Raw genomic sequence first — 27,113 nt, 5'->3', positions numbered from 1 at the left:
GAAAGACTGACTTAGAAAAACACTTCCAAGAATGTTAGGCACGGGGGTAAATTTGGCTAATGTCAGTCTTGGCTGGTTTGTTGATTTGTGTGTTTATAGTTCAGCGTACTGTACACATTCAGGAAATGTGACACAATCTGTGCGTTTCAAGGCTGACATGCTAGTGGGGCATAGGACAATTGTGTTAGCAACATATAGAGATGTCTTTGCCAGTGTGCATCCATAGCTGAGAGAACAGAAAGACAAAAATTAGCCAAGCAGAAAAAAGTTTATTTTTCTTCTTCCTTTCTCACCCACAAAGTAGTCATTTGGTTTTATATAGTATATATAAATACTATATATATATAAGCTGTTTCCACTTTCTGCACAGCTGAAAAGGAAAAGCGAGTGAGTGTGTTTTTGTTAGAGGCTTTCTTCAGGGTGGAGCAGTAGAAGAAATTTGAATTTTCTTCCCTCCCCCCCACCAAGTAAAATCACTATTTTTAACCCGAGTTACCTTACCCCAAAATTCAATTCAATTCAATTTATTACATTTATATGCTGCCCTTTTCCCCCGAAGGGGACTCAGGGTGGCTCACAACTCAAACCAGGGAAGGGGGATACAGACAAAAATTTAAAAAAACAACAAGGCATAACAATACATAATTTAAAACACACAACAGTCATACCATTCGAGACTGGGGCAACAGCTCTTTAGCCCCAGGCCTGTCGGAACAGCCAGGTTTTAAGGGCTTTGCGGAAGGCCTAGAGGGTGGTGAGGGTCCGAATCTCCACGGGGAGTTCGTTCCAGAGGGTCGGAGTAGCCACAGAGAATGCTCTCCTCCGAGTGGTCGCCAGTCGACACTGGCCGGCAAATGGAATTCGGAGGAGGCCTAATCTGTGGGATCTAATCGGTCTAGTGGAGGTAATTGGCAGCAGGCGGTTTCTCAAGTACCCAGGTCCAATACCATGAAGGGCTTTATAAGTGACGACTAGCGCCTTGAAGCGTATCCGGAGACCAATAGGCAGTCAGTGCAGCTCACGGAGGATAGGTGTTACGTGGGTGAACCGAGGTGCACCCACAATCGCTTGCGCGGCTGCATTCTGGACAAGCTGAAGTCTCTGAATACTCTTCAAGGGCTGCCCCATGTAGAGCACGTTGCAGTAGTAAGAGGCTGATCTGGGATTATTTGTTTTCTGAACAGCTACAAATCTTTAACTTCAGCACCATTTGTTCTCTTACTATCACACTGTTAAAGTAACATGCCAGAGACATTGATTTATTTACAGGTAATTGGTGCTTAATCATCACTTGTTCAGCGACTGTTTAAACTCACCAAGGCACTAAACAAGAGGTAATAATGACAGTCATCATACCTACTACGCCCATCTCAGCATTTCCAAGGACACATAATCACAAGAGTTTCCAACAAGCAAAGTGAACGTGGAAAAGCAGCAGGAAGTCACAAGTTGTTGTGTTGTGGAAACGAAGAAAAAGAGTCCAGTTGCCTTTTGAAAAAAAAAACAACACCTTTGGAACTTAACAACAGACTTCCAGCCCCAATTAATATTGTTAAGCAAATAGGATCTCTAATAGAGCATCCCTCCCCCTCCCTTTCAAGGTCACATGGCTGGGAAAAGAACACAACTGCATATCAACCTATTTTTGAAGTGACCATTCTGAAAACCTCTTGCTTCAATCTGATTGGATGTGTTTCTGTGAAGAGAGAAAGACACAGAGAAAGGCAGAGAGAGACAGACAGACAGAGACGAGAGAGACAGAGACAGACACAGAGAGAGAGAGAGACAGATAAAGACACACAGAGAGAAAGACACACAGAGAGAGACACAGAGAGAGGGAGAGGCAGAGAGAGGCAGAGAGAGAGAGAGAGAGAGAGACAGAGAGACAGAGAGAGATAGACACACACACACACAGACAGATAGACACACAGAGAGAAAGACACACAGAGATACAGAGTGAGAGAGATACAGAGAGAAAGACACAGAAAGAGGCAGAGAGAGAGGCAGAGAGAGACAGACAGACAGACAGAGAGGAGAGAGAGAAACAGAGAGAGACAGAGAATGAGAGACAGAGAGACAGAGAGAGACACACACACACACAGAGAGAGACAGATAAAGACACACAGAGAGAAAGACACACAGAAAGAGACACACGCAGAGAGAGAGAGACAGATAGACAGAGAGGAGAGACAGAGACAGAGAGACAGAGAGAGATAGACACACAGAAAGACAAACAGAGATACAGAATGAGAGATATACAGAGAGAAAGACACAGAAAGAGGCAGAGAGAGAGACAGATAGACAGACAGAGAAGAGAGAGAGAAACAGAGAGAGACAGAGAATGAGAGACAGAGAGAGATAGACACACACACACACAGAGATAAAGAAACACAGAGAGAAAGACACACAGAGACACAGTGAGAGAGATACAGAGAGAAAGACACAGAGAGAGACAGAGAGAGAGGCTGAGAGAGACAGAGAGACAAACAGAGAGGAGAGAGAGAAACAGAGAAAGACACAGAGAGAGACAGAGAACGAGAGACAGAGAGAGATAGACACAGAGAGAGAGAGACAGATAAAGACACACACAGAGAGAGAGAGACAGACAGAGAGGAGAGAGAAACAGAGAGAGACAGAGAATGAGAGACAGAGAGACAGAGAGAGATAGACACACAGAGAGACACAGAGTGAGAGAGATACAGAGAGACACAGACAGAGAGAGAGGCAGAGAGAAACAGAGAGAGACATACACAGAGAGACACACAGAGACAGACAGAGAGAGAGAGAGAGAGAGAGAGAGAGAGAGGGAGGGAGGGAGAGCGCAATGGGAGGCAGTGAAGGGAGGAAAAGGTGGAACTTAGCGATTTTGGCGCACGATTCTCAGTTCTGGCTATGCATTACTGCAATACACTTGGCTTCTAATAAAATTATACCTTTCTCAATAAACAGAGCCGAGGATAGTTTCGATTTAGAGGTTTAAGTGCTGGCAGGTCGAACACCGGCATTAGTTTATGGTTCAGTGTACTAGTGCAGATCTAGGAAACGGATTGATTTGATAACCAGCTTAAATGTACAGCACTAAACAGATCAGAGCCATGTGCAGGATCCTGTGAAGTTTTTTGGGGGAAAAGGCTGGTCCCGCTGCATAATTTCTCCAGGTTTTGCCATAGACAGTTGCAAGGAAGGTATGCATTGTCTGTTCCTGGATACAAAAGGTTGCTTTGAGCCACACCCTGGGAACTTTTGATCTGTAGACTTGCAATAGGTAGGTGCCCTGATAGAAAATCACTCGTGCAACACCCAGAAGGGGCAGAGGCTTTCTGTATCCTGAGGGTAATGGAGAACATTTGCCAGGACCACAGACCTTCCAGACTGTAAGGTAAGAGGAAAGAGAAATCAGGGTCAATAGAGAAGCTACTTAGGAACAGCTGTAGTTCATATTATAGTAGTAAAATCAAATAATTAATGCTATTCCCTCTTTCTATCTCCTTATTTGACCTTCCACCTGCTTCTTAAAGCAGAATTGGAAGGGTCCTTGGAGGTCTTCTAGCCCAACCTCCTGCTCAGGCAGGAAACCTTATAACCGTTTGAGACAAATGATTGTCCAATCTCTTCTTTAAAAACTTCCAATATTAGAGCTCGGGAGAACACAACTTCTGGAAGGGCATAAATTGAATTCTGAGGATCGGAAAGTATTCCTGAACACCCTTGAATGTAGTGTTCAGCCTTCCCTCCAGAGGTCCCCATGAAATTCTTCTTATTCATAAGTTGACACCTTGTGTTTTCTCCGGGAAGAAAAAAAACGGAGCGCCGGACAGATTATGTTCTGATCTGAGCTATTTCTTTCTCCTGGTCCCATTTATTTTGGGGTGTGTTTAGGACTAATATCTCTGGTTTGCAACAATCTAGAACAAGGGTCAACAATGTGGCTCTTTCATCTCTTTGCTGCTCCACAATTGATAGGGTTTTCGATTAGGACAGGTAGAGAAAAAAGGACATCATTCTAAGGAGGAGACTCGGGTGCCAATTGTTGAAAGAAATGTCCTTCTGGGTTCGGCTCCGACTGGGGAAAAAGACACTGGAGACATGGAGGCTGCTTGGAAAGATGGTTTATTGGTGGACAGGACCACATGGCTTGAGTCCTGAACAGAAAAGGTGATCACATGCTTCAATGTTGGTGGAGAAAAGAGAACGGCCGACTAAGATGCTGAGTCCCTGGTTGTATCCCCCTCTGGCCTTTGATCTTGAGCTTGTATTCTGATTGGTTGTCAGACTCCCATGGGCCCATGCAGGGGCAACTCTCTAGGCTGAATTTTGAATCCAGGTTTGGTTGAGTTCTCAGATGCCATGTGGTGAGTTGGGTAAAGGGTCAATATTATCATGCCTTAATCCCATCCTCCTGGAGCTGAAGGGGAGAACTCTTTATTATGCAAAGTGGACTAGCTTGGCCCTCTTAATGCCCCATTGACAAAATGGGGATGGGCAGGAAGCTACAGGGAGCTATTCTGTCTTTTAAAACACGTTTCTTCCTTTTCACATCCAGAGAAATATTCTGCCTTTTCAATATTTCCTAGGATATTTCGTTTTTCTGGGAGAGGGCTGGGTGATAACTTCCAACAATGGGAGGAACTTCCAGTTGGCTCCAGAATTGAACAGTGGGCTAGGACTTTTATCGTTCTTTGAGTGTTTAAGATTGCCGACCCCTGATCTAGACAACTCGTAAATGGCAGGAAGGAAGTACCTCTTTACTTCCACCCAGGGACTTGCAGTCACTAGAGGCAGGGGAGGCGTGGCCTCACCAGTCATAAGGAAAAGGAAAGAATTTTAAAGATTTTTTAAAAAATAATTAAAGCCAAGGTAGTTGCTACCAGATTCTAAGTCACAGTGACTTGGAACAGTGCTTAGTGTTAACTATAGGAGGAGGCCAGATAACTAGGGGCCTCTTTTGCATAAGGAAGTTTTTGCCTTTTAAGAGTTAACCAAGGGTTTAAAAGCAAATAATTCCTTATGCAAATGAGGCACGTGTTCTTACCTCCTGTAGAGGGCATTTTTAGAGGCTTTTTAGAGTTCTCTGGGAGCAACTAGCTCAGTCTGACTCAGAGCTCTGGCCTTTCATGAGGGCAGAGTTGAAATCCTCTCTGAAACAGCTGGAAAAGGTGCGTGTGTGGGGAGGGGGGAGGAATTCAAAAAGTTTGATTGCATGCAGAACCCACGTTGCCTTTTCAAACACACACACACACACACACACACACACAGAGAGAGAGAGAGAGCTGGATAAAAGTATATAAGCCCAGCTTCACTGAAAAGGCAACGTGATTCACCTGCAATCAAAGGCTCCGATCGGAAGGCAGCAGGGGAAGTGGGGGGGGGGTATGGCAGAGGAGCTGCTTTCAAGCCTTTGGAAAATATATCCAATCCAATTTTTGTGTTTGTTTGAGAGTGAGTGAGTGAGAGAGGGATCCAAGTTCTCTGTGTGCGTGTGTCTGTTTGAGAGAGGGGGGAGGGAGGGAGAGAGGGAGGAAGGAGGGGGAGGGAGAAGAAAAAGAATGAGAAAACTTATTTTGCAAGAGGGAAAAATGCTGTCGCTTTAAATCGGAACTGAGCATGCCTGGCTGTGGAATTCTGGGAGTTGAAGTCCACAAGTCTAAAAAGCTGCCTCACCAGCCATAAAACTCACCGCACGTCACTGCTTCCACCTAATGATAACCTGGATTTTGCCAGCACAGAAATGGTAGCATTTGTGTTTTAGTTTCATTTTCGTTTTTAGTTTACTTTATTGTTACTGCACCTTGCACAATGAAATGAAATGCCATTCAGCGTACATTACAACTAAAACACAAACACACATCTTTTACATTCTGTACAATTGAATTGAAAACTCCTGATATTGCATTAATATTGCACTATACCGTAGAATTCAATATAGTTACTGCTCTGGGGTAGAAGCTGTTTTTCAGCCTATTTGTCCTTGTTTTTACTATTCTGTACTGTCTGCCAGATGGTAATAGTTAAAAAAAAAGGGTGTCCAGGTTAAGGTGGATCATTAGGAATGTTTTGAACTTTCTTAAGGCACCGGGAGCTGTTCTGACCCCTCTCCATACGGTGAGTCATGCAGACACAAGATTACTGCTAGAAAATTTATTCACAGTAAATTAACACACCGACAAGACTTTGGCAGCAAACCAGGCTTTGGCAGCAAACCAGGCTTCCACAGATAAGAAATACACACAAGAGCTTCTCCAGCTTTAGCATAACGGTTGTGTCCTGCAAAAAGCCTCCTCCCAAAGTCTCTTCTTATATACTCTCTTGGGAGGAGCCTAATCACAACCACTTGGCCCCAATTATCTTCTATATCTCCATAGTTGCTGTCGGCGCTTATCTGCACGTCTTTGCCTGGCATCCAGGACCACCTCCCTTAGCTCCTCCTCACTGCTCCAGGGCCTGATGTCAGGGACAAACTCCCTTTGGCTTTCACCACTGCTCCATGCCTCAGGTGCCTCCTGGTGGCCAACCAGCCTCTCTGGTCCCTGCTCAGAGTCTGAACCCTGTCCAGGGTCCTCCACATCTTCCAGAGCCGACTCATAGGGTCCCTCACTATCGGAGTCTGTTTGCAGCTCCAACGGCTCCTGTTGGGCCACAACCGGGAGCTATAGAGCTCTTCCAAAGAGGGGAGAGGGCAACCAATGATCCTCTGGGCAATGACATTTAACCCCTCTGGAGCGCTGTCCTATCTGCCACTGTGCAATTGGCGAACCATGCACAGGTGCAGTAAGTTAAAATGCTCTCTGTGAGCCCCTGGCATTTTGTTGATGCATTTCTAAACAAAATTGTGCATCACGGAAAAATGACAACCTTTGCCACAAGAACAAAGCGCGGTAAACCCAAATCTCCACTTCTTATTTCTTTTCCCATGGGAATATTGGAAAGAACGGGAGAGACAGTTCTGCTCCTGGAAAGAACGCCCTTATCCTTCTTAGGTGCAACCAAATGGACAACCTTTTGGCCCTTAACGAAATTGGTGGCTGCGGTTGTATGCTGGCTTTTGACCTGGGGACTCTCAGAACATAAAACTCATGGCCTTAACTTGAAAGTTCAAGAAGAAAAGGAAAAGCACGGTCTGTAGAAAATGCAACTTTTAGTGTGTGTGTGTGTGTGTGTGTGTGTGTGTGTGTGTGTGAGAGAGAGAGAGAGAGAGAGAGAGAGAGAGAGACATGGATGGATAATGGATGATAGGAGAGAGAGAGAGAGATGAGATAGAGAGAGAGAGAGAGAGAGAGAGAGAGAGATGGGTGATGGATGATGGATGATAGATGAGAGAGAGAGAGATGAGAGAGAGAGAGAGAGAGAGATGGATGGATGAGAGATGAGAGAGAGAGATGAGAGATAGATAGATAGATAGATAGATAGATAGATAGATAGATAGATAGATAGATAGATAGATAAGTGATAGATGGAAGATAGATAGATAAATAGATAAATAGATAGATAGATAGATAGATAGATAGATAGATAGATAGATAGATAGATGATAGATTGAAGATAGATAGATAGATAGATAGATAGAGAGAGAGAGAGAGAGAGAGAGAGAGAGAGATGGATGATAGATAAGAGAGAGAGAGATGAGATGAGATGAGATAGATAGATAGATAGATAGATAGATAGATAGATAGATAGATAGATAGATAGATAGATAGATTAAGGATTGCAGTGTTGCCCAAGCAGCTTTTTTTGATTATTGCTCATCTTCATTGGTTTTTAAATGCTTTGTAATGTTAGGTTCTTTATCTAATAACTCCCACTTCCTGAAATAGTTAAGCCGAAGGAGACACAAGCCACTCAAGGTCATTCAACGGGTTTCCAAAATGAGCACAGATTTTAAGCCGGAGGCACCTCAGATGGCAACTTCCCTCCCCCCCTCCACGCCACTCTATATTTAATTGAGTTTTGTGCTGAAACAGGGTCACCGCCTCTTTCTACCAGGGCCTCTGTGCCCTGGAATGGCTGCTTAACTGATGCTTGTGCAAAAGTGATCCCCCGATGCTTCCAAAGGCAGAAAGAACAATTCAATTGCCAGGCCTGCATGCAGCTACTAAAACGGTCCTGAAGGGAGGGGGATTAGGCCAGGGAGATCAGGACATGGCAAAACATTGCACAATTCCATCATCGTGAATCTTTACACAGGAGGCAGTCAGCAGAAAGATGCTGCCTATATCCCAGGCTCCTAAATGCTGCTATTGTGGCTGGTCGGCTGGTGCCTTCCAGCAGCTGAATCAGAGAAGGAGAAGGAGGAGGAGGAGGAGGAGGAGGAGGAGGAGGAGGAGGAGGAGGAGGGAGGAGGAGGAGGAGGAGGAGGAGGAGGATGGTGGTGAGGTATAGGAGTCAGGGTCAGCAGCAGAGGTGGTTTGCTCCCGGTTCGGCCCGGATCGAGAGAGAGAGGGGAAGAGGAGAGAGAGAGCCTGGGCCATCCAACAGTCCTCAGAAGGCAGAGGAGAGGAGAGCAGTGGAAATCTATGGGCAGAGACAGAGAGAGAGAAGGAGAGAAACAATGAGAGAGAGGAAGAGGCAGAGAGAGAGAGGGAGAGAGAGAGGGAGGGAGGGAGGGAGAGAGAGAGAGAGAGAGAGTGCCTGGGCCATCCATCAGTCCTCAGAAGGCAGAGGAGAGGAGAGCAGTGGAATCCATGGGCAGAGGCAGAGAGAGAGAAGGAGAGAGACAATGAGAAGAAGAGAGAAGAGAGAGAGAGAGGGAGGAGAGAGAGAGAGAGAGAAGAGAGTGCCTGGGCCATCCATCAGTCCTCAGAAGGAAGAGGAGGAGAGAAGTGGAATCCTGGGCTGGTCCTTGGGAGAGAACCACTGCTGCTAGTGAGGCCCCACTCTAACTCTGGGATAAAAAGCAGGATGGGGGGGCAGAGATGAATAGATGTGGCAGACAACTAATCATCTTCTGGATGGACAGATGGACTTGTTAGTCTGCACTGAAAGAGAAACTTGTCCCGGGGCTGCCGGCACTCCTAATAAATGAATCTTTGAGTTTCCTCAGTGGGTGTGTTTGGGAAGCTGAGTCAGAACAGCTCCTTCCAAAACCTTTTCTGAGAAACACCCCGATTCTTTGAAACTGATTGTAAAATGCAGTGCTGGCACGCACTCAATCTCATAGTTGGCCTCTCTGAACCCAGCCTCAACATCTGGATGTCCTTAGCTTAGAACAGGACTAAGGATGATGTTGCCTCGAGCAGAGAAAGGTATTTCTCACTTGAATCCTTTAACCACAATAGGCATCTATAGCCTATTATTTCTCTGACATGCTGGAATGTAATCGTAACCTTCTTAGTTTCTGTTATCAGCTCCTCCCTTCGGTTTCTATGGAGAAAGGTCAGGGATTACAAGGTCCATTTCTCTTCAGGGTCACTTCCTTTTCTCATTGAGAAGGGATGGTGAGCATTCAATTAGGAATAAACCAATAAAAGTTGGGCAATGAGCCAAATCCTCAAAAGCCTTTACAACTGCGTGGGAGTATGTGGTTCTTTCTCACCTAGGAGATGGAAAGCTACACAATGCTGGAGAAACTGAGAAGCCAGGAAGCTTCACTGTGGACATCCCCATGTTGTCCTTCCTGCATTCTCTATGTGACTTTTTCTTCCGTTCTTCCGTTTGGTTTTGTTTTCTCTATCAACCAACCGGTTAAATTGCAATATGGAAAATCCCGACTTCAGAACAATTTGGGGGAATCTAGATAGTATCTGAATCAGGGGTAGGTTCCTGCCAGTTCTAACTTCTTCTATAGAAGAGGTTCCACAAATCTACAGTGCCGTTCAGAACCGTTCCAGCTCCCCGCCCGTCCGTCCGCACATCATCAAGATGAAGAGCGAGAGGAGGAATTCTGGGAGTTGAAGTCCACAAATCTTAAAGCTGTCAAGTTTGAACACCCCTGGGGTTTTTTTTTTTCTAAAGGGTTAGTGGTGCAAGGGTCTTGTAACTTGACAGCTTTAAGACTTGCACGCTTCAATGCCAGAGTTCCTGAGCCAACTGACTGCAGGAGGAATTCTGGGAGTTGAAGTCCACAAGTCTTAAAGCTGTCAAGTTTGAACACCCCTGGGGATTTTTTTCTAAAGGATTAGGGGTGCAAGGGTCTTGTAACTTGACAGCTTTAAGACTTGCGTACTTCAAATGCCAGAGTTTCTGAGCCAACATTTTGGTTGTTAAGCAAGAGCGTTGTTAAGTGAGTTTCACCACATTTTACAAGTTGGCCACGCCCACCCAGTCACATGTCTGGCAAGCCATTCCACCCGGTCACATGGCCGGCAAGCCACTCCCACAAAGCAGGCTACACCACAGAAGAGGTTGTAAAAAATTTGAATCCACCACTGATCTGAATATCCTGAATGAAAGTTATACAGCCACGTGATCATTCCACATGAACCAGAGCAGGTGGAATCCTCGTCCAGGTACAAGGCCAAGGAATTACTTCCTTTCTTCCTACAGAAGGGGCCCTTGATGCTCTCTGATCTTAGTTGTTTTCTTGCAGAAGTTTCATTACCCAAAGCAGGTAACATCCTCGGGGCTAGTAAAGAGTGAGTTTTCTGTCAGTTTATATCATTGTGACTTGGAAGTTCTTCGTTTCGGCTGTTTATGCTTGACTTGTTTGGCAATTCCTTGATTGGAGTATTGTTTACTTGATTGTTGGTCTGACATTAATCTTGGAGTTAACCTTTGCTCGTAGGATGCTGATTGCTGGTGGATGTTTTGTCTTTTTATTCCCTTTTTGGTTTGCTGATCATCTCTTCGTTTTGGCTTGTTGATACTACATACTTTCACATAGTATGTAGTATTAAAAAAAAGACTGGTGTGGTGGCCTAGAGGTGGCACTCTTGCCTCACAATCAGAAGGCTGTGAGTTCAATCCTAGGTAGAGGCAGATATAGTATCTCTCTCTCTGGGTTCTCAGCAGTGGTGGGTTTCAAAAAAAATTCGAACCTACTCTGTGGGTGTGGCCTCCTTTGTGGGAGTGGCTTGCCAGCCATGTGACCTGGTGGGAGTGGTTGCCGGCCATGTGTTCTCTCTCTCTCTCTCTCTCTCTCTCTCTCTCTCTCTCTCTCTCTCTCTCTCTTTCCTTTTGTCTCTCTGTCCCCTTTTTCCTTTTTTTCCTTTCATCTCTCTCTCATTTTTTCTTTCTCTTTTCCTTTTTTATTTCTTTCTTTTTTCCTTTCTTTCTCTTTCTCTTTCTCTCTCTTTGTGAGTCTGTGTGTGTGTGTGTGTGTGTGTCTGTCTGTCTGTCTGTCTGTCTGTCTGTCAGTGGTGGGTTTAGAAATGTTTTGGAACCTCTTCTGTAGGTTGTGGTCCGCTTTCCGGGTCCATTGGCGAACCTCTTCTAACCGGTTCGGTAGATTTGACGAACCGGTTCTACCGAACTGGTGCAAACTGGTAGGAACCCACCTCTGGTTCTCACACTGAGAATGTATCTGCTGAACAAAATTCTGCATTGGCGACAGGAAGGGCATTCGGCCATTAAAACACTCTGCTAGTGTGAGGGGTAGAAATTCAGCCCTGTGTTTTAATGGAGGATGAACCGTGGTTTGCTTGAAGTATACTTTACAATTAAGAAAATAAATCCGAGGTATATTCTAAGAAACACATTTTTATTGTAAAATAAATAACAAACAAACTTACTAGCTAATAACTACATTTTGGCAAAGTTCCTAGCCTACCTCCTCAGCAGGCAAACAAAGAAAAGTGAAGGAGAAAGAAGAAGGCAAATGGACATGCTTAGTAGAGTTTTACAGATAAGAGTCAGTCTACCGTATATCTCAGAGTATAAGCACAGCTGGCAAAACAAAAACATCGTGACAGCTAGCTCCATTCAGTTGCCCAGACTCCAACCCAGCAAGGGATTACGGGGTCGCTAAAAGAAGATGTAATACCCAGAAAGCACCAAGGACCATTCCTTTCAACCCTGAGCAACAAATATTCTCCTTTCTGAAGCTCTAACATCCTTTCCTCCTGTTTCCAGCTCTGCAGATGGATGATAGTGCCCATTGTTCGCTTCTAATCCAGGGCCATTGGATCAGCTCTTGCATTGGCTGGAACCATGTCCCGCTCCTCTTCTTCACTGGCTTTATGGCTCTGGCTTCATCACTCGGTCAGAGTATTACTCCTTGTTGGAGGTGAGACCCAAGAAGAACCAGGTCACTTTCATTCTGGAGAGGGTCAACCAGGAGCCAGGTGCAAGCCAACTATTACTGGAGAAGCTGAAGGAACTGCAAGAGATCTACAGCCCTGAACTCCAGCACTGGCTTCAAGAGACGGTGTTCAAGCGGAGCAACACAGAACTTTTTATCATTTCACCAGGTATAAACAGGGCTCAATTGGTATCAGCTAAATGGCACATAAGGCCTGACTGCATATGCTTGTCCATCAAGGGCTCTTTGCCTGGGGATAGGCAAGTCAGTCACTGTTCATCTCCCAAAACACCTCTCAAGATTCTGTTACTTACTATATCTTTATAATGAAAGTAGTATTGTTCTATGTGTTTGGTTTGGCTTCCTGGTCTAATCCACCTTGAGAGGCTGACATCACCACACCCAAAATGAATTTGAGAAAAGAGGCAGGGGTGGGCTTCAAAAATTTCAGCAATGGGTTCTCTGCCCAGTTGCTGGGGCATCATGGCCATGGTGGGCATGGCCTAGTTGGCCTCCTGCACCATGGGGGGGAATTTTCATCTTCTCCAGGCTCCGGAAGCTTTCTTTGAGCCTCTGGGAGGGTGAAAACCTCCTCCCCCGGACTCTTGACGCCCTTCCGGAACTTTCAGGAGGCCCGTTTTCCCCCCTTGAGAGACCCCTTGAGAGACCGCCTGCTGCCAATTACCTCCCACAGACCCATTAGATCTCACAGGGTTGGCTTCCTCCGGGTGCCATCTACCAGCCAATGCCACCTGGCTATTACCCGGGGGAGGGCCTTCTCTGTGGCAGCTCCGGCCCTCTGGAATGAACTCCCCGCAGGGATTCGGATCCTCACCTCCCTCCAGGCCTTCCAAAAAGCCGTCAAAACCTGGCTTTGTCGGCAGGCCTGGGGGTGATGAGTTCTCTTCCCTCTTGACATGTATGGTTGTGCGACTGTTGCCTACTTTTATTATGTGTATTTTGTCTTTTATGTTCCCTCTTTTTCCCCGCTTTGAATTGTTCGCCGCCCTGAGTCCTCCCGGAGAAGGGCGGCATACAAATAATAAAATACCAAATACCAAATACCCTCCCTGAGCCTCTGCACAGGCCCTACATGTCACATCCAAAATGGCCACATGGAGACTCCTGGAAGGGGCAGGGCAGGGTGGGAGGGGCATGGTGGGTGGGGCCAGCCAGGGGAGGGATTTGGATGTTCTCTGAACCGGCCATAATGTTAGCTACAGGTTCCCAAACCCGGGCGAACCTGTAGCAGCCCATCCCCTGAAAAGAGGTAAAGCATTATGTAACCTGGACAGGTAAACATGACTTTAAGATACTTCAGCTGTGTCCCAAAGATTACAAAATGTATATGTCACAAGGCAAAAAAATGGCTCCCGGAGTATGTTCATCCTGAACTTAATAGTATAAGAAAATGAACCCAATGAGAGGGATGATTTTAAAGCCAAGAGTTAGACTTTCTGCAGCTTCTAAATTCTCTCTGTTCTTTCTAGATCCTCCCCTTAAAACTTCCAGCAGGAATTGGCTGATGTTTTGGCAAAACAGAAAATATAAATTGCCACGGATATCTGCAGGCAAGTTATGTTCCCAAGTGACCCGATGAGAAGTTTTGATTTGTGTATCACATTTATCCTTGCTGAGATAATCATCTTCAAACTGCTTACAATTAAAACGGAGGCTAATTGACCCAATTTCTTTAAATGGGTAGAGTTTGGGGCCAATGCTTTAGGACATTCAATCAATACCCGAGTTCCCACATTGCATTAAGCTGGTTTTTCTCAACCTCAGCAATTTGAAGGCATGTGGACTTCCGCTCCCGGAATTCTAAGAGTTGAAATCCACACATCTTCAAGCTCCTGAAGAGAAATGCTGCCTTAAGCTATGTAATTTGCTTGTTTCCAGCTTAATGAATCATGCAAACCCAGATCTTAGATGCCAAAACTCCAGATGGCTACAGAGCCACAATGAGTTAGAATTAGAATAGCAATAGCAATAGCAGTTAGACTTATATTCTGCTTCATAGGGCTTTCAGCCCTCTCTAAGCGGTTTACAGAGTCAGCATATTGCCCCCACAGTCTGGGTCCTCATTTCACCCACCTTGGAAGGATGGAAGGCTGAGTCAACCTTGAGCCGGTGAGATTTGAACCGCCGAACTGCAGATAGCAGTCAGCTGAAGTGGCCTGCAATACTGCACTTTAACCACTGCGCCACCTCGGCTCTTTTTAGAATGTTCTCTTTGGGACCATCTAGCTGCCATCTGGGTTGCTGCAGCCCATAATCCTTCTATGAAACCATGGATTGTGCCTACTGTAGTTGCGAACTACAGCTAATGCAGCTTGTTCAATAAACTGTGATTAAACAATCTGCAGAAGATGATCAGTCTGAACTAGAGGGTGGGGTTAAACAGATCATCAGTTTGGAGTCATTGTGCAACCACAAGAGAACCAAGTCCAGCACCCCACCCCCGTGAATTATCTTGACCCTTATCTAATGCCAACTTAGTCTGGATTGTTAGTTACTCAAATTTTTTTGTATATCAATGGCAAGAATAAACTCTTAGTGCCTTCAACTCAATTCCTGTTCCTGGCTATTTGCACTGGATATAATGTCTCAACATGAGGCATGTGCACTCCATTGAGATAAAGAGAAAGACATGTATACTGTCTTCTCTTATTTTTTTCTTTAGAACTAAGATATGTTATGTATATTGATATGGAAGCATAAATACCATCAACATAGAATGGAGTTTGCTCAGAAGCTGAAATACACCAATAAGAGGAAGAGTGGGAAACAGAGGAGAAAAGAAAAATAGGAAGAGAGGGATAGGAGAGAGAGTGAGGGAAGATGAGGAGGATAAGGAGGAGTGGAATGAAGAGAGAGAAGGAGAAAGGAAGGGGAAGCAGAGTAGAAAAGGATGGAGGGAAGAAAGGAAGTAGGAGAGAGGTAGAAGAAAGAGGTGTATGGAAAGCAGAAGAGCTAATAATGGGTTTTTATCTTTCTGGGCGTTGATGACAAGAGGAACTGACGTAATTACTACTTAATACAATAGGATATTGGCTATGTAATAGTATACATGTGATTATATGTTATGAAAATGGAAAATAAAAAAAAGTATATTTAAAAAAAGAGAGAAAGAGAAAGAGACAGAGATGGACTGTTCCAAGCAAGAACACCAGCTAGGTAGAAAGAGGTTCGTGTAGAAAATGTATGGACCTAAAGGAAGAAGATGCATTAAAAGTTTGACCAGATGGTCAACAGATAAGATCCACCAGAACCATTGTAGAAATTTCACATGGTAGCTAAATGCAACTGTCCAGGACAAGGCAAAAACTATAAAAGGAAAGCTAAGGAAGATGACTAAATGAGCTTTGTGGGACTCTTGAGGATTTACTAGTTACCCAACAAGGACAGCTCTTGACCCTGTCCATTCTGCAGGTGGAAAGGGTGTCCCAGCAGAGAAAAATGGTCCCTCCTTAGAAGTCAGTGGAGAAGGCGAGGCCAATTCCAATATATTTTTCTCTTGTCCCTGCAGATATGCAAAAAAACAACAGCTCAGCTTTCCGGAGGGGTTTGGACCGCCAACTCAAAGGTAAATATTGAATAGAGATGGTTAAAAAAAAACCAGAGATAATGTTATCAGTAGGTTTGTTGTGAGATTCTTGCAAACCCGTTGCCTAATTCTTTCTTTTCCTTTGAGACTCATCAAGATCAGGTGGAGCAGGGGTGGGTTTCTCGCCCCGTTCCAACCGGTTTGGTTGGAACGAGGCCGGTGGCGTCCTCGCGCACGCACGCGGCGTCCTCGCGCACACACGCGGCATCCTCGCGCACACACGCGGCATCCTCGCGCATGCACGTGGCGTACGCATGCGTACTAGCGTCTGCGCGATGCTCCAGCTGCTCCTGGAGGATCGCGCAGGCGCTGTATGCGTTCTGCGCATGCGTGGAAGCGCAGAATTCGTAAAAACCGGGTAAGGAGCGGGCGCGGGTGTGCGGGCACGTGCGGGCGCGGGGGGGGGGGCTTCGCCGTTCCCGGAAGTTACTTACTTCCGGGTTCGGCGACCAACCGGATCGCAGGGACCGGTGCGAACCGGTCGAAACCCACCCCTGAGGTTGAGTGGGAAGCTCCTAGTTTCCAGCGGCAGGCACAGGTTGGTCACTTCTGTATTCTCCTGCCAGTGGCCTTCCTGACAGCCATGCTGTTTGTTGCTGAGAGCATCCTGTTAAGACTCAGAAAGGAGGCTAATTCAGCTCCCTCTTCATTTAAGATCCAGAATAAAAATCCAGCAATCCAACCAAGCTGGAAGAGAAGGGGGAGGCGATGTGAGAACTGATAGCTGTCCATCTTTGGGGAAGATCACCCAGCAAAAGAATAAAAGAAGCAGATTATCCAACAAGAACCAAATTTCATTTCATTTATTGAATTTCTAGGCCGCCCAATCCCGAAGGACTCCGGGCGGCTTACAGAAATGAAAAATTATTTAAAAAGAATTAAAACAATGAGACACAACAAAGTCAAGAAAAAGCACAACATACACCCAATCAGAGAGGAGCCGGACCTCAGTCAAGAGGTCAACGGCCCCAAGCCTGCCGGAAAAGCCAGGTTTTAATAGCTTTGTGGAAGGCCATGAGATGTTTGATAATCTATAATGGTGATGGTGAACCTGGGGCATGCGTGCTGGAAGTGGCACACAGAACTATCTGTCTGGGCATGCCAGCCATTGCCTATTGCTCTTCTGGGTTCTGGCACATGCATGTGTGCCAGCCGGCTGCTCTTCGTGTGTGCGGGAGTACCAGAAACTATAAGAGTAGTTCCGTGGCACGCATGCGCACACTGGGGATCTGAGTTCCTGGTTTCTGGCACACACATGTGTGCTGGCTAGCTAGTCTTCGCACGCATGAGAGCACCAGAGACCCTAAGAGCAGCTCCCTGGCAGGCATGTGCACACCAAGAAGCTGAGCTTCCAGTTTCCGGTGCATGCATGCTCATTGGCTAGCTGGCCTTTGTGCATGCGTGTATTTCAGAAACTGGAAGACCATGTGACCGGAGGACATGTGCATGCTGGAAACTGGAAGCTCAGTTTCCCGGCAAGCACATGAGCACCGGGGAATTGCTCATCTGGTTTCTGGCTCTCCCAAACACACGCTCCATTTTCAGCACTTGGTGCTGAAAAGGTTTTCCAACATTGATCTATAACATTTTTTTAAAAAATATTTTTTATTTCCATTTTCATTTTCATAACATACACTCACATGTATACTATACATAGCCCGTATCATATAGTATTAAATAATAATTACATCAGTTCCTCTTGTCAACAATGCCCAGAAAAATAAAAACCCATTAGAGCTCTTCTGCTCTCCATACACCTCTTTCTTCTACCACCCTTCAACTTTCTATCTTCCCTCCATCATCCTTTCCTACTCTACTTCCCCTTCCTTTCTACTGCTCCTCTCTCTACAATCCACTCCTCCTTATCCTCCTCATCTTCCCCCCTTACCCTCTCTCCTATCCTTCTCTTCCTATCTTTCTTCTCCCTTCTGTTTCCCACTCCTCCTCTCATTGGTGTATTTCCTACTCTACTTCCCCTTCCTTTCTACTGCTCCTCTCTTTACAATCCACTCCTCCTTAGCCTCCCCATCTTCCCCCCTTACCCTCTCTCCTATCCTTCTCTTCCTATCTTTCTTCTCCCTTCTGTTTCCCACTCCTCCTCTCATTGGTGTATTTCCTACTCTACTTCCCCTTCCTTTCTACTGCCCCTCTCTCTACAATCCACTCCTCCTTATCCTCCTCATCTTCCCCCCCTTACCCTCTCTCCTATCCTTCTCTTCCTATCTTTCTTCTCCCTTCTGTTTCCCACTCCTCCTCTCGTTGGTGTATTTCCTACTCTACTTCCTCTTCCTTTCTACTGCCCCTCTCTCTACAATCCACTCCTCCTTATCCTCCTCATCTTCCCCCCCTTACCTTCTCTCCTATCCTTCTCTACCCATCTTTCTTCTCCCTTCTGTTTCCCACTCCTCCTCTCATTGGTGTATTTCCTACTCTACTTCCCCTTCCTTTCTACTGCCCCTCTCTCTACAATCCACTCCTCCTTATCCTCCTCATCTTCCCCCCTTACCCTCTCTCCTATCCTTCTCTTCCTATCTTTCTTCTCCCTTCTGTTTCCCACTCCTCCTCTCATTGGTGTATTTCCGCTACATGTCAATATGCTTAACATATCCTAGTTTTAAAGAAAAAAAAAAAATAATAATAGTAATGAAACTGGAAAGACCATGTGACCGGAGGACATGTGCATGCTGGAAACTGGAAGCTCAGTTTCCCGGCAAGCACATGCACACCAGGGAATTGCTCTTCTGGTTTCTGGCGCTCCCACACGCACGCTCCATTTTCAGCACTTGGTGCTAAAAAGGTTTTCCAACATTGATCTATAACATTCAGTGCGGCAGAATTTCACCAGAATTGTTTTGCAAATGTACCTCGAGCGATTGTAGGTGCACCTCGGTACACCCACGTTACACCTATCCTCCGCGAGCTGCACTGGTTACCGATCGGTCTCCGGATACGCTTCAAAGTGCTAGTCGTAACTTATAAAGCCCTTCATGGTATTGGACCTGGGTACTTGAGAGACCGCCTGCTGCCAATTACCTCCCAAAGACCCGTTAGATCACACAGGGTCGGCCTCCTCCGGGTTCCGTCCACCAGCCAATGCCATCTGGCTACCACCCGGGGGAGGGCCTTCTCTGTGGCAGCTCCGGCCCTTTGGAACGAACTCCCCGTGGAGATTCGGACCCTCACCTCTCTCCAGGCCATCTGGAAAGCCGTCAAAACCTGGCTGTGCCGGCAGGCCTGGGATTGATGAGTTCCCCTCCCCTCTCGACCTGTGTGGCTGTATGATTCTTGGTTATTTTAATCACTTGTATTGTGTTCTATGTTCCCTTTCCCCCTTTGAGTTGTTTGCCGCCCTGAGTCCCTCCCGGAAAAGGGCGGCATACAAATAAAATAAATCTAAATCTAATGTAATCTAATCTTTTGCTTTCCTAGCGGCCCTGCAAAACCACCGTCGCTTGTTGCTGACCCAGACGGAGAATCTGCGCACTACTATGGAAGATACCGAGCCATGCAACTGTCCTGAAGCCTACTACCCTGATCTCCTGCTACTCAACAGGCCCTATTACAGCTCCACCAGCCATGATTACTTGCAGCTGGCTTCTCATCAGACCTGGCTTCGTTCCTACCACGCATCTTCCCATCTGGACCTGTGTCAACTTTTCGTTCCTTTTCCCCGGGAGAGCGCCCTGCCTCATCGGGTGATGCTGAGCGGCCCTGCCGGTATCGGCAAGACTGTCATTGTCCAGAAGATCCTCCATTATTGGGCGCTAGGCAGAGCCTTCCAAGGCTTTCTTTGCGTCCTGGATTTTTCCTTCCAGGAGCTCAGCCTCGTCACCGGAACCCAGAGTTTGGAAAAGTTGATTTGCCATAAGTTCCCGCATCTGAGCAAAGTTCTTTTCGCTTTGCTGGAGCGACCGAAGGAGATCCTCCTGATCTTGGATGGACTGGATGAGTTCAGGCACCCCCTGGGCAGCAAACATCCCTGCCTGTGGCCGGATGAGGCAGGCCACGTGAAAGATCTGGTGTGCGGTCTCCTGAATGGGACCTTGCTTCCAGAGGCCACCATTCTGGCCACATCCAAGTCTTCTGTCTCTCTTCGGCCAGAACTTTTTAACCGCCATGTTCTTATCCTCGGTTTACAAAAGGCACAAGTGAAGGACTACATCTCCCAATTCTTCCAGACTTCCGGACATGGCACGGAAGTCATGAGCTACCTCTCAACTCAGCATGGCTTAACCAACCTCACCTTCATTCCGCTCTACTGCTTCATTCTCTGTACGGCTCTGGACGGATACTTCTCCGAAGAAGGGTTCAATCGAGCCTCCCCACCCAGCACCGTCACGGAGCTCTATCTGCTTTATGTGCGCACCGTCCTGAAGTTACACCAGCCTCCTTCTGGACAAGGAGAAGCAATGCCACGGGATCTGAGGAGGGAGAAAGATTTGCTACTGCAGCTTGGTCACCTGGCCTACATTGGCCTGCTAAAGGGACAGACCATGTTCTATGCAGATGAACTGCAGGAGTTGGGTTTTGATCCACGGGACCTGCCACCTGTTTATCTCAGTCAGATCTTCTTCAAGGAGAGCAGTGAAATCTACAGTTTTTTCCACTTGACGGTACAGGAGTTTTTGGCCGCTTTATACTCAGTGGTTAACTTGGACTTCAATGCTGGGGAATTAACTGACTGCCTGGATCTCTGGTGGAATGGAAAAACTCCAGAAGATCGAGATGCCGCTGGCTTTCTCTCCCCAGCAGAGGGATCCGCTGGTGGATTTTACGACTATACCCGGCAATCTCTGAACAGATCCCCACAGTGGGACAAACTGCAAATGTTTTCCAGGTTTTTCATGGGGTTGTTGGCCTCTAGACTGGAAGGCAAGTTGGAAGGGCTGCTTGGGAGCAGCCGGGAAGGAGACCCAGCCATGCTTTTGGCAGGCTGGTTCAGGAAAAAGGCTTTGTGTGAATCAGGTCAGAGGTTGCTGCCCTTGTTACACTGCTTAGCGGAGTTGCACCAGGATGACGTGACTTGGGAGGTCATTTCCCAGGTGGGCGAGGTAGACCTGTCCAAGGTGACACTGAACCCAGCGGATTGCGCGGCCCTGGCGTACGCCCTGAGTTGTTCAAAGTCTCAGGTTCTCCAGAATCTCAACTTAAGTTACAGCAATATGGGCACTAGAGGACTGAAGCAGCTGCAGGGCCATCTCCATCGCTGCAAAACTTTGCAGTGAGTATCGGTTTGGCTGTGGGTTGGCTTTGACCTAAATAGGGAGGGATGATGACATTGAAAGAAATCAATATCCTATTCTCAGCTCCACAAGGGAGGCAGACGCTAAGGCAGATCTACTCTATTAAACTAGAACTGGGTATGTCTAGTTTAATGAAAAGAAAGACCAGGGGGGACATGATAGCAGTGTTCCAATATCTCAGGGGTTGCTACAAAGAAGAGGGAGTCAAACTATTCTCCAAAGGACCTGAGGGCAGGACAAGAAGCAATGGGTGGAAACTGATCAAGGAGAGAAGCAACTTGGAACAGAGGAGAGATTTCCTGACCGTTAGAACAATTAATCAGTGGAACAATTTGCCTCCTAGAAGCTGTGAATGCTCTAACACTGCAAGTTTTTAAGTAGATGTTGGATAACCATTTGCCTGGTGTAGGGTTTCCTGCCTAAGCAGGGGGTTGGACTAGAAGACCTCCAAGGTCCCTTTCCAACTCTGTTATTCTACTCCACATTGTAGAGATGCATCACTTTTAAACGGCTTTAAATGGGGGAATTATAGTTTTATGGATGTGGGACAACCCTTGAAAGCTGACTCTAGAACTTCTTCTGTTCACAAAAGCTAGCATGACCTTTGCAGAGAAGGGAGGACTATTCGTAGCCCCTTCATTAAGTTAATTAGAGCCGAGGTGGCGCAGTGGTTAAATGCAGCACTGCAGGCTACTTCAGCTGACTGCAGTTCTGCAGTTCGGCTGTTCAAATCTCACCGGCTCAGGGTTGACTCAGCCTTCCATCCTTCCGAGGTGGGTAAAATGAGGACCCGGATTGTTGTTGGGGGCAACATGCTGACTCTGTAAAACCGCTTAGAGAGGGCTGAAAGCCCTATGAAGCGGTATATAAGTCTAACTGCTATTGCTATTGCTATTGCTAATTCGGAATTTGGGTTATACTATTGGATTCTTCCCAGCTCCTATTCATAGTTTTTGATTTAAAACCATTGGCACCCAATGCTGTATTTCCACCCTAGTGGGGCTCCCGTCCTTTCCTGGAAAATTCAAAGCAAGAGGTCAACCCATCCTCAGATGGGTTTTCTTATTCTTAGTTGTCTTATCCAAACTGTGTTACAGAAATCAAGTGCTTGAAAGGGAAGGCACCATTACTGTTGTCTTACACTCTTACCGCCTTCCATTTTAAGGGGAATTCTTGGAGTTGACGTTTGCACATCTTAAAGACGCCAAGGGTGGGAAATACTACTGTGACCTGTCACTTTTGTGTCTCCTAGATTTCTGCCACTATGACCAATTTATTGCTGCCATATTTCCTCTGCCCCCACACTTTCATTTCTCAGCCTGGTTCTGAGTTTCACCCAAGTTTCATTTCTCGACTTTTTTTCATTTCCTTTTTTTTTTTTTTAAATCCCCTCTTTTGTTTAAATTGCCTCATTTCCTTGGTTTAAAGCAACTGTGTCCAATGCTGGCAACTTTAAGACTTGTGGACTTCAACTCAACTCCCAGAATTCCCCAGGCAGGTCATGCTGGCTAGAGGATTCTGGGAGCGAAGTCCACAAGTCTTAAAGTTGCCAAGGTTGGACATCCCTGGTTTAAAGCTTGTTTCTTTCCTTTCCCTTGTCAAAGAAACTGCTTCCCGCTAGAACATATTTATGCCAATGGTCCTCCTCAATTTAAAAGGTAAAGATAAAGGTTCCCCTTGCACTTATGTGCTCATCGTTCCCAACTCTAGGGGGTGGTTCTTAGCTCTGTTTCAAAGCCGAAGAGCCAGCGTTGTCCGAAGACATCTCTAGGGTAATGTGGCTGGCATAACTAAATGCCAAAGGTGCACAGAACGCTGTTACCTTCCCACCAAAGGTGGTCTCTATTTTTCTACTTGCATTTTTACGTGCTTTCGAACTGCTAGGTTGGCAGAAGCTGGGACAAGTAACGGGAGATCACTCCGTTATAGAGATTTGAACCACCAAACTGCCGGCCTTCTGATTGACAAGCTCAGCGACTTAGCCACTGAATCACCACGGCCTCAATTTAGGGCCTTCGAAATGGGTCAGGTTATATGATGGAAGTCAATGAACTGGACCTCCAGCACGTCTGGACTGAGTAGAGCAAGGAGTTGTGTGCGATGGTAGTGCATTTTTAAATATCACACAAGTTCTCTTTCCTGGCCTTTAAATCCTGATTCACACTTGTCTTACAGTGAAATGTGACCTTTAAGCTGCCAGGGTAGCTAAAGGCAGTGGCTGCAGCTGCATAAGCATGCCAGAAATGGTTAGCATTAACCTTGATATTTAATTTAATCTGTTTGAGAAGCTGTTGGTCCCTGTGGGTTGTACACATACAACTCATGCTGTAGCTGAGTAACGTCCGTTGTATTTCAGATTGCAGTACAATTCTCTGGACTGGGAAGCAGCTGAAATCGAAGCGATGATTCTGAGGTCCCCCCAGTGCTGTCTGGAAAGACTGGTGTAAGTAGAGAAGCTCATAAAATGCTTCCTTTCAAACGTATGTTGGCAGAGGAACTCTGGGAACTGAGCCTGCCAAGGTGGCAAAACGTGGTGTTAGGGCTACTACTCAGAGTTGGGTTCCTACCAGTTCGCACCTATTCGGTAGAACCGGTTCGTCAAATCTACCGAACCGGTTAGAAGAGGTTCCACCAGTGGACCCGGAAAGCAGGCCACACCTACAGAAGAGGTTCCAATTTTTTTTTCCAAATGGCTCAATGACCCGGAAGTGGGTCACGGCCTGGAGGGTTGCGGGGGGACCCCATTTTAGCGCTTTCTTCATTTTTGGTGGATGGGAGGTTTTTCTTTGGGAAACCCTCCGATCTGCCAGGGGGGAATCCCTTCTGGTGAAACTGTTTGCAATTCCCTGCTGGAGAGACTTTGCACAATGTTGTGAGTGGGAATGCGAGCTCGAAGGTGATTTTGCTGGGCTAAATAACTGTGGCTTTGCACACGGTTTTTTTTCCTATTCTACCCAAGGCTTTGCGGGAACCGTCTGAGATCCAACGCGGCAAGTTTCTTATGGAATGCCCTTCGTGATAACACCAGCCTAGAAGAGCTTCATTTGGACTTTATGGACCTTACGGACCGAGGCCTCGATAACATTTTGGATTGTCTATCAGGAAATACAACTCTCCGGCTCCTCAGGTGAGTTTGCTTAGTTCCTTGTTCATTGTGAGACTCATCGCCAGCATTTCAATGGTCTTTAATGTTGAGTGACTAGAAGACCTCCAAGATCTCTTCCAACTCTATTGTTGTGATCTGTTCCGTTTCGTCTTTGCAAAGAATACACGGACAATGAAGTCAGGATCCTAGTGTCAGACCTGAAAGCCATCTTTTCTTTTTGGACTTCGGGCCTGCCACACTCTATCATGGGAAACTGGAGTGGGGGGGATTATGTGGAGTTGGGTGATATGTAGCCATAACAACATTCTTCTGAGAAAGTCAAGGTCAACTTTGTTTCTGCACCTGGCCGGATCTGGAGGGGAGGAATCTCTCTTTTGTGACAGTGAAAGATTGGACCATGTGACGAACTTGTGAGTGTGGGGATCTTGAACTTTCAACTGGGTGGGAAAACCTGGAAGCTTTCAGATTCATTTTTTCCCCCAGATGTGCCAACATGGCTCTCTTAATAAATTGAAACTTTGAGGGATCACTTGCCTCGGATTCTTATTTTATTTTGGATGCTATTTGGAACCCTGACACCTAAGTGGTCTCTCACCAGATGAGATGGAGATCAATTCATTTGATTTCAAGCCAGCATTGGCATCTGGCTTGGGAATTCAGGGAGCCAAAACCTGACATAATTGGAGCTCAATTTGGAGAGAAGGCCACCTGTATTGTCCCAAAACTGCTTTTTTCAAGAGGCCACTGGACTCCCTGGTTTTGCTTTGAAGATGTTTCGCTTCTCATCCAAGGAGCTTCTTCAGCTCTGACTGGATGGTGGGGAACGGAAGGATTTATACTCCTTTCAGACATCTGGTCATTTGCATCCTTTTTAGAGAGTCGTTGAGGCCACTTGGAGATTTAACTTTATCCTCAGGGTCTCCTGGGTGGTATCTGTATTGTGCTTCTGTTTAAAGGCACCTTGTTTAATGTTTATAGATTTCTTACAAATAAAGAAAGTCCCAGAAAAAATAAATAAAGTTTAAACATTAAACATTTTATTTACAATGCTTAGATGACCAGTTCAGCCAATGAGGTCTTTGAGAGAAGGCAGACATGTACAGAGGAGCCACTAATTTCTTTTTTTTTTTTTGCTGTTCTGTCTGCAAATAACCAGGAACATATGTTGATTTTGGGGTTGCAAATAAATTTTCGCAAACTTGCAAAAGTGGAACCTGCAAATACTGTAACACGGATTTCCTAGGCACATAGCAAAGCCATTAGAAAGTGTATCCAGTTGTATGTGTAGCTTTCGGTATTGAAAGTAATTAATAGCATATTTTAGCTTCATTAGCACATCCTTCAACGTGATCTTGCCTGTCAGTTTGTTGCAAAAATCAAATCCAGAAAGCACAAACAGATAACTGCATCAGCCAGATTCATTAGCTTCTTTATATACATAATAAAGAAAAAATGTACAATGCCAACAGCAGATTCTATCAAGGTGGTAGGGAGAAGAGATTGTAAGCAGGTTCGAACACAGGCAGGCTTTACAGAGAATGAGTTTTAGTTTCAGTTCAGAGCTAAGTCACACCCAGATGCCAACCTGTTTCAGCTCCCATTGGCTGACCTTGCTACTAAGCCTTATTCATGTCTCTGTTACCATGTCTCTGCCGGTTCATGAATATTCTGACATTGCCATATTAATTTCAAATTCTTTCTCAGCCTTACAGGGAACAGATTTAGCCAAGCAGGCCAAGATATCCTCTCGGAATTACGTCGCAGAAAACCCAAACTTAAGATTGTCAGCTGTTTCCGGTCCGATGTGGCGTTGCTCCAGAATTATCTGGATTGGGTGGATGAGATTACAATTGAGCAAATGGAGTCGGTCAACCATGCTGGAGCCCTGGACGCGATTCTGGAAACCTTGATGGACACAGATGAGCCAGAAGTTAGCCAGGAAGCTCAGGAAAAAGCCGGAGAGCTAAAGAAAAAGATCTTTGCTATCCTGAAAGAGGAGAAAAAAAAAGGAAAAGGCAACAAATCTTATTTAATCTGATCTGTGAAACGGGATGTTTTTTCTGAGCCCAAGGGGTCTATCTCATAAAATTTCTCGCCTCTTTATTTGAGCCCATCCATGCTTTTAATTAAATAAAGGAATACAGGTAGCCTTCAATTGTCCTAGCATTTGTTTAGTGACCTGTTGTGGCCCAGCAGGTGCCGTTGGAGCTGCCACCAGACTCCGACAGCAAGGGGCCCTATGAGTCGGCTCTGGAGGAAGTGGAGGACCCTGGACAGGGTTCCGACTCTGAGCAGGGCTCAGAGAGACTGGTTGGCCACCAGGTGGCACTGAGCCTTGGACCAATGAGGAGGAGACAAGGGAGAGTGATCCAGAAGCCAGCAGTGAGTTGTTCCTGGATGCCCGGAATCGAAGAGCTAATAGGCGTCACGAACTGTTACGCAAGTACAGGAGGTAATTGCGCTCAGCTGGTGCCCATTAAGCTCCTCTCCAGACTATAAAAAGGACTGCTTGTGCACACGTCCCTCTTGCAGGAGTCAACACATTGACTAAAGAGAACTGTTGTAACTAACTTGGCAGGCTGAATTGCTGCCAAGGTTTGTCTGAGTTGCTGCCAAGGTCCTTATCTTTTTGTTTATGCTTGGTCTTCAGCCACCGAGGTTTTGGTTTCTTAAAGTACATTCTAGTTAAGCTTGTCTCGGCTTTCATTACTGGACGGAGGAGGGGGTCAGAACAGTGACCATTCCAAGTAACCTATGACCGGTAGTCCTTGACTTACAACCATTCATTTAGTGACCGTTCAAAGTTAGAATGGCGCTGGCCAAAGTGACTCATGGCCATTTTTCACAGTTATGATCTTTGCAACATCCTCCATGATCAGGCAATTAAAATTCAGACACTTGGCCACTGGTTCATATTCAACTTGAAGATGCATAGACTTCAACACCCAGAATTCCCCATGGCTGGCTGGGGAATTCTGGGAGTTG

The 27,113-nt window shown here is 46.0% G+C and overlaps 1 protein-coding gene across 1 annotated transcript; it reads left to right on the top strand.

Annotated features, from left to right (window-relative positions):
- Positions 1 to 12,011: 12,011 nt before the first annotated feature.
- Positions 12,012 to 26,275, top strand: LOC106537611 (NLR family CARD domain-containing protein 3). Its single transcript, XM_087727363.1, is given in 8 exon segments — positions 12,012 to 12,054; positions 12,057 to 12,341; positions 13,663 to 13,743; positions 15,702 to 15,758; positions 19,209 to 21,000; positions 23,379 to 23,465; positions 23,982 to 24,149; positions 25,833 to 26,275. Coding segments are annotated over 8 exon segments (2,847 nt in total). The 3' UTR covers positions 26,167 to 26,275.
- Positions 26,276 to 27,113: the final 838 nt, after the last annotated feature.

Source organism: Thamnophis sirtalis, unplaced genomic scaffold (genome assembly GCF_051295495.1).
Source record: "Thamnophis sirtalis isolate CommonGarterSnake01/CBP01778 unplaced genomic scaffold, rThaSir2_p1.2 scaffold_13, whole genome shotgun sequence".
Lineage (NCBI taxonomy): Eukaryota > Metazoa > Chordata > Lepidosauria > Squamata > Natricidae > Thamnophis > Thamnophis sirtalis.
This window is presented reverse-complemented; position numbering and strand designations above follow the sequence as displayed.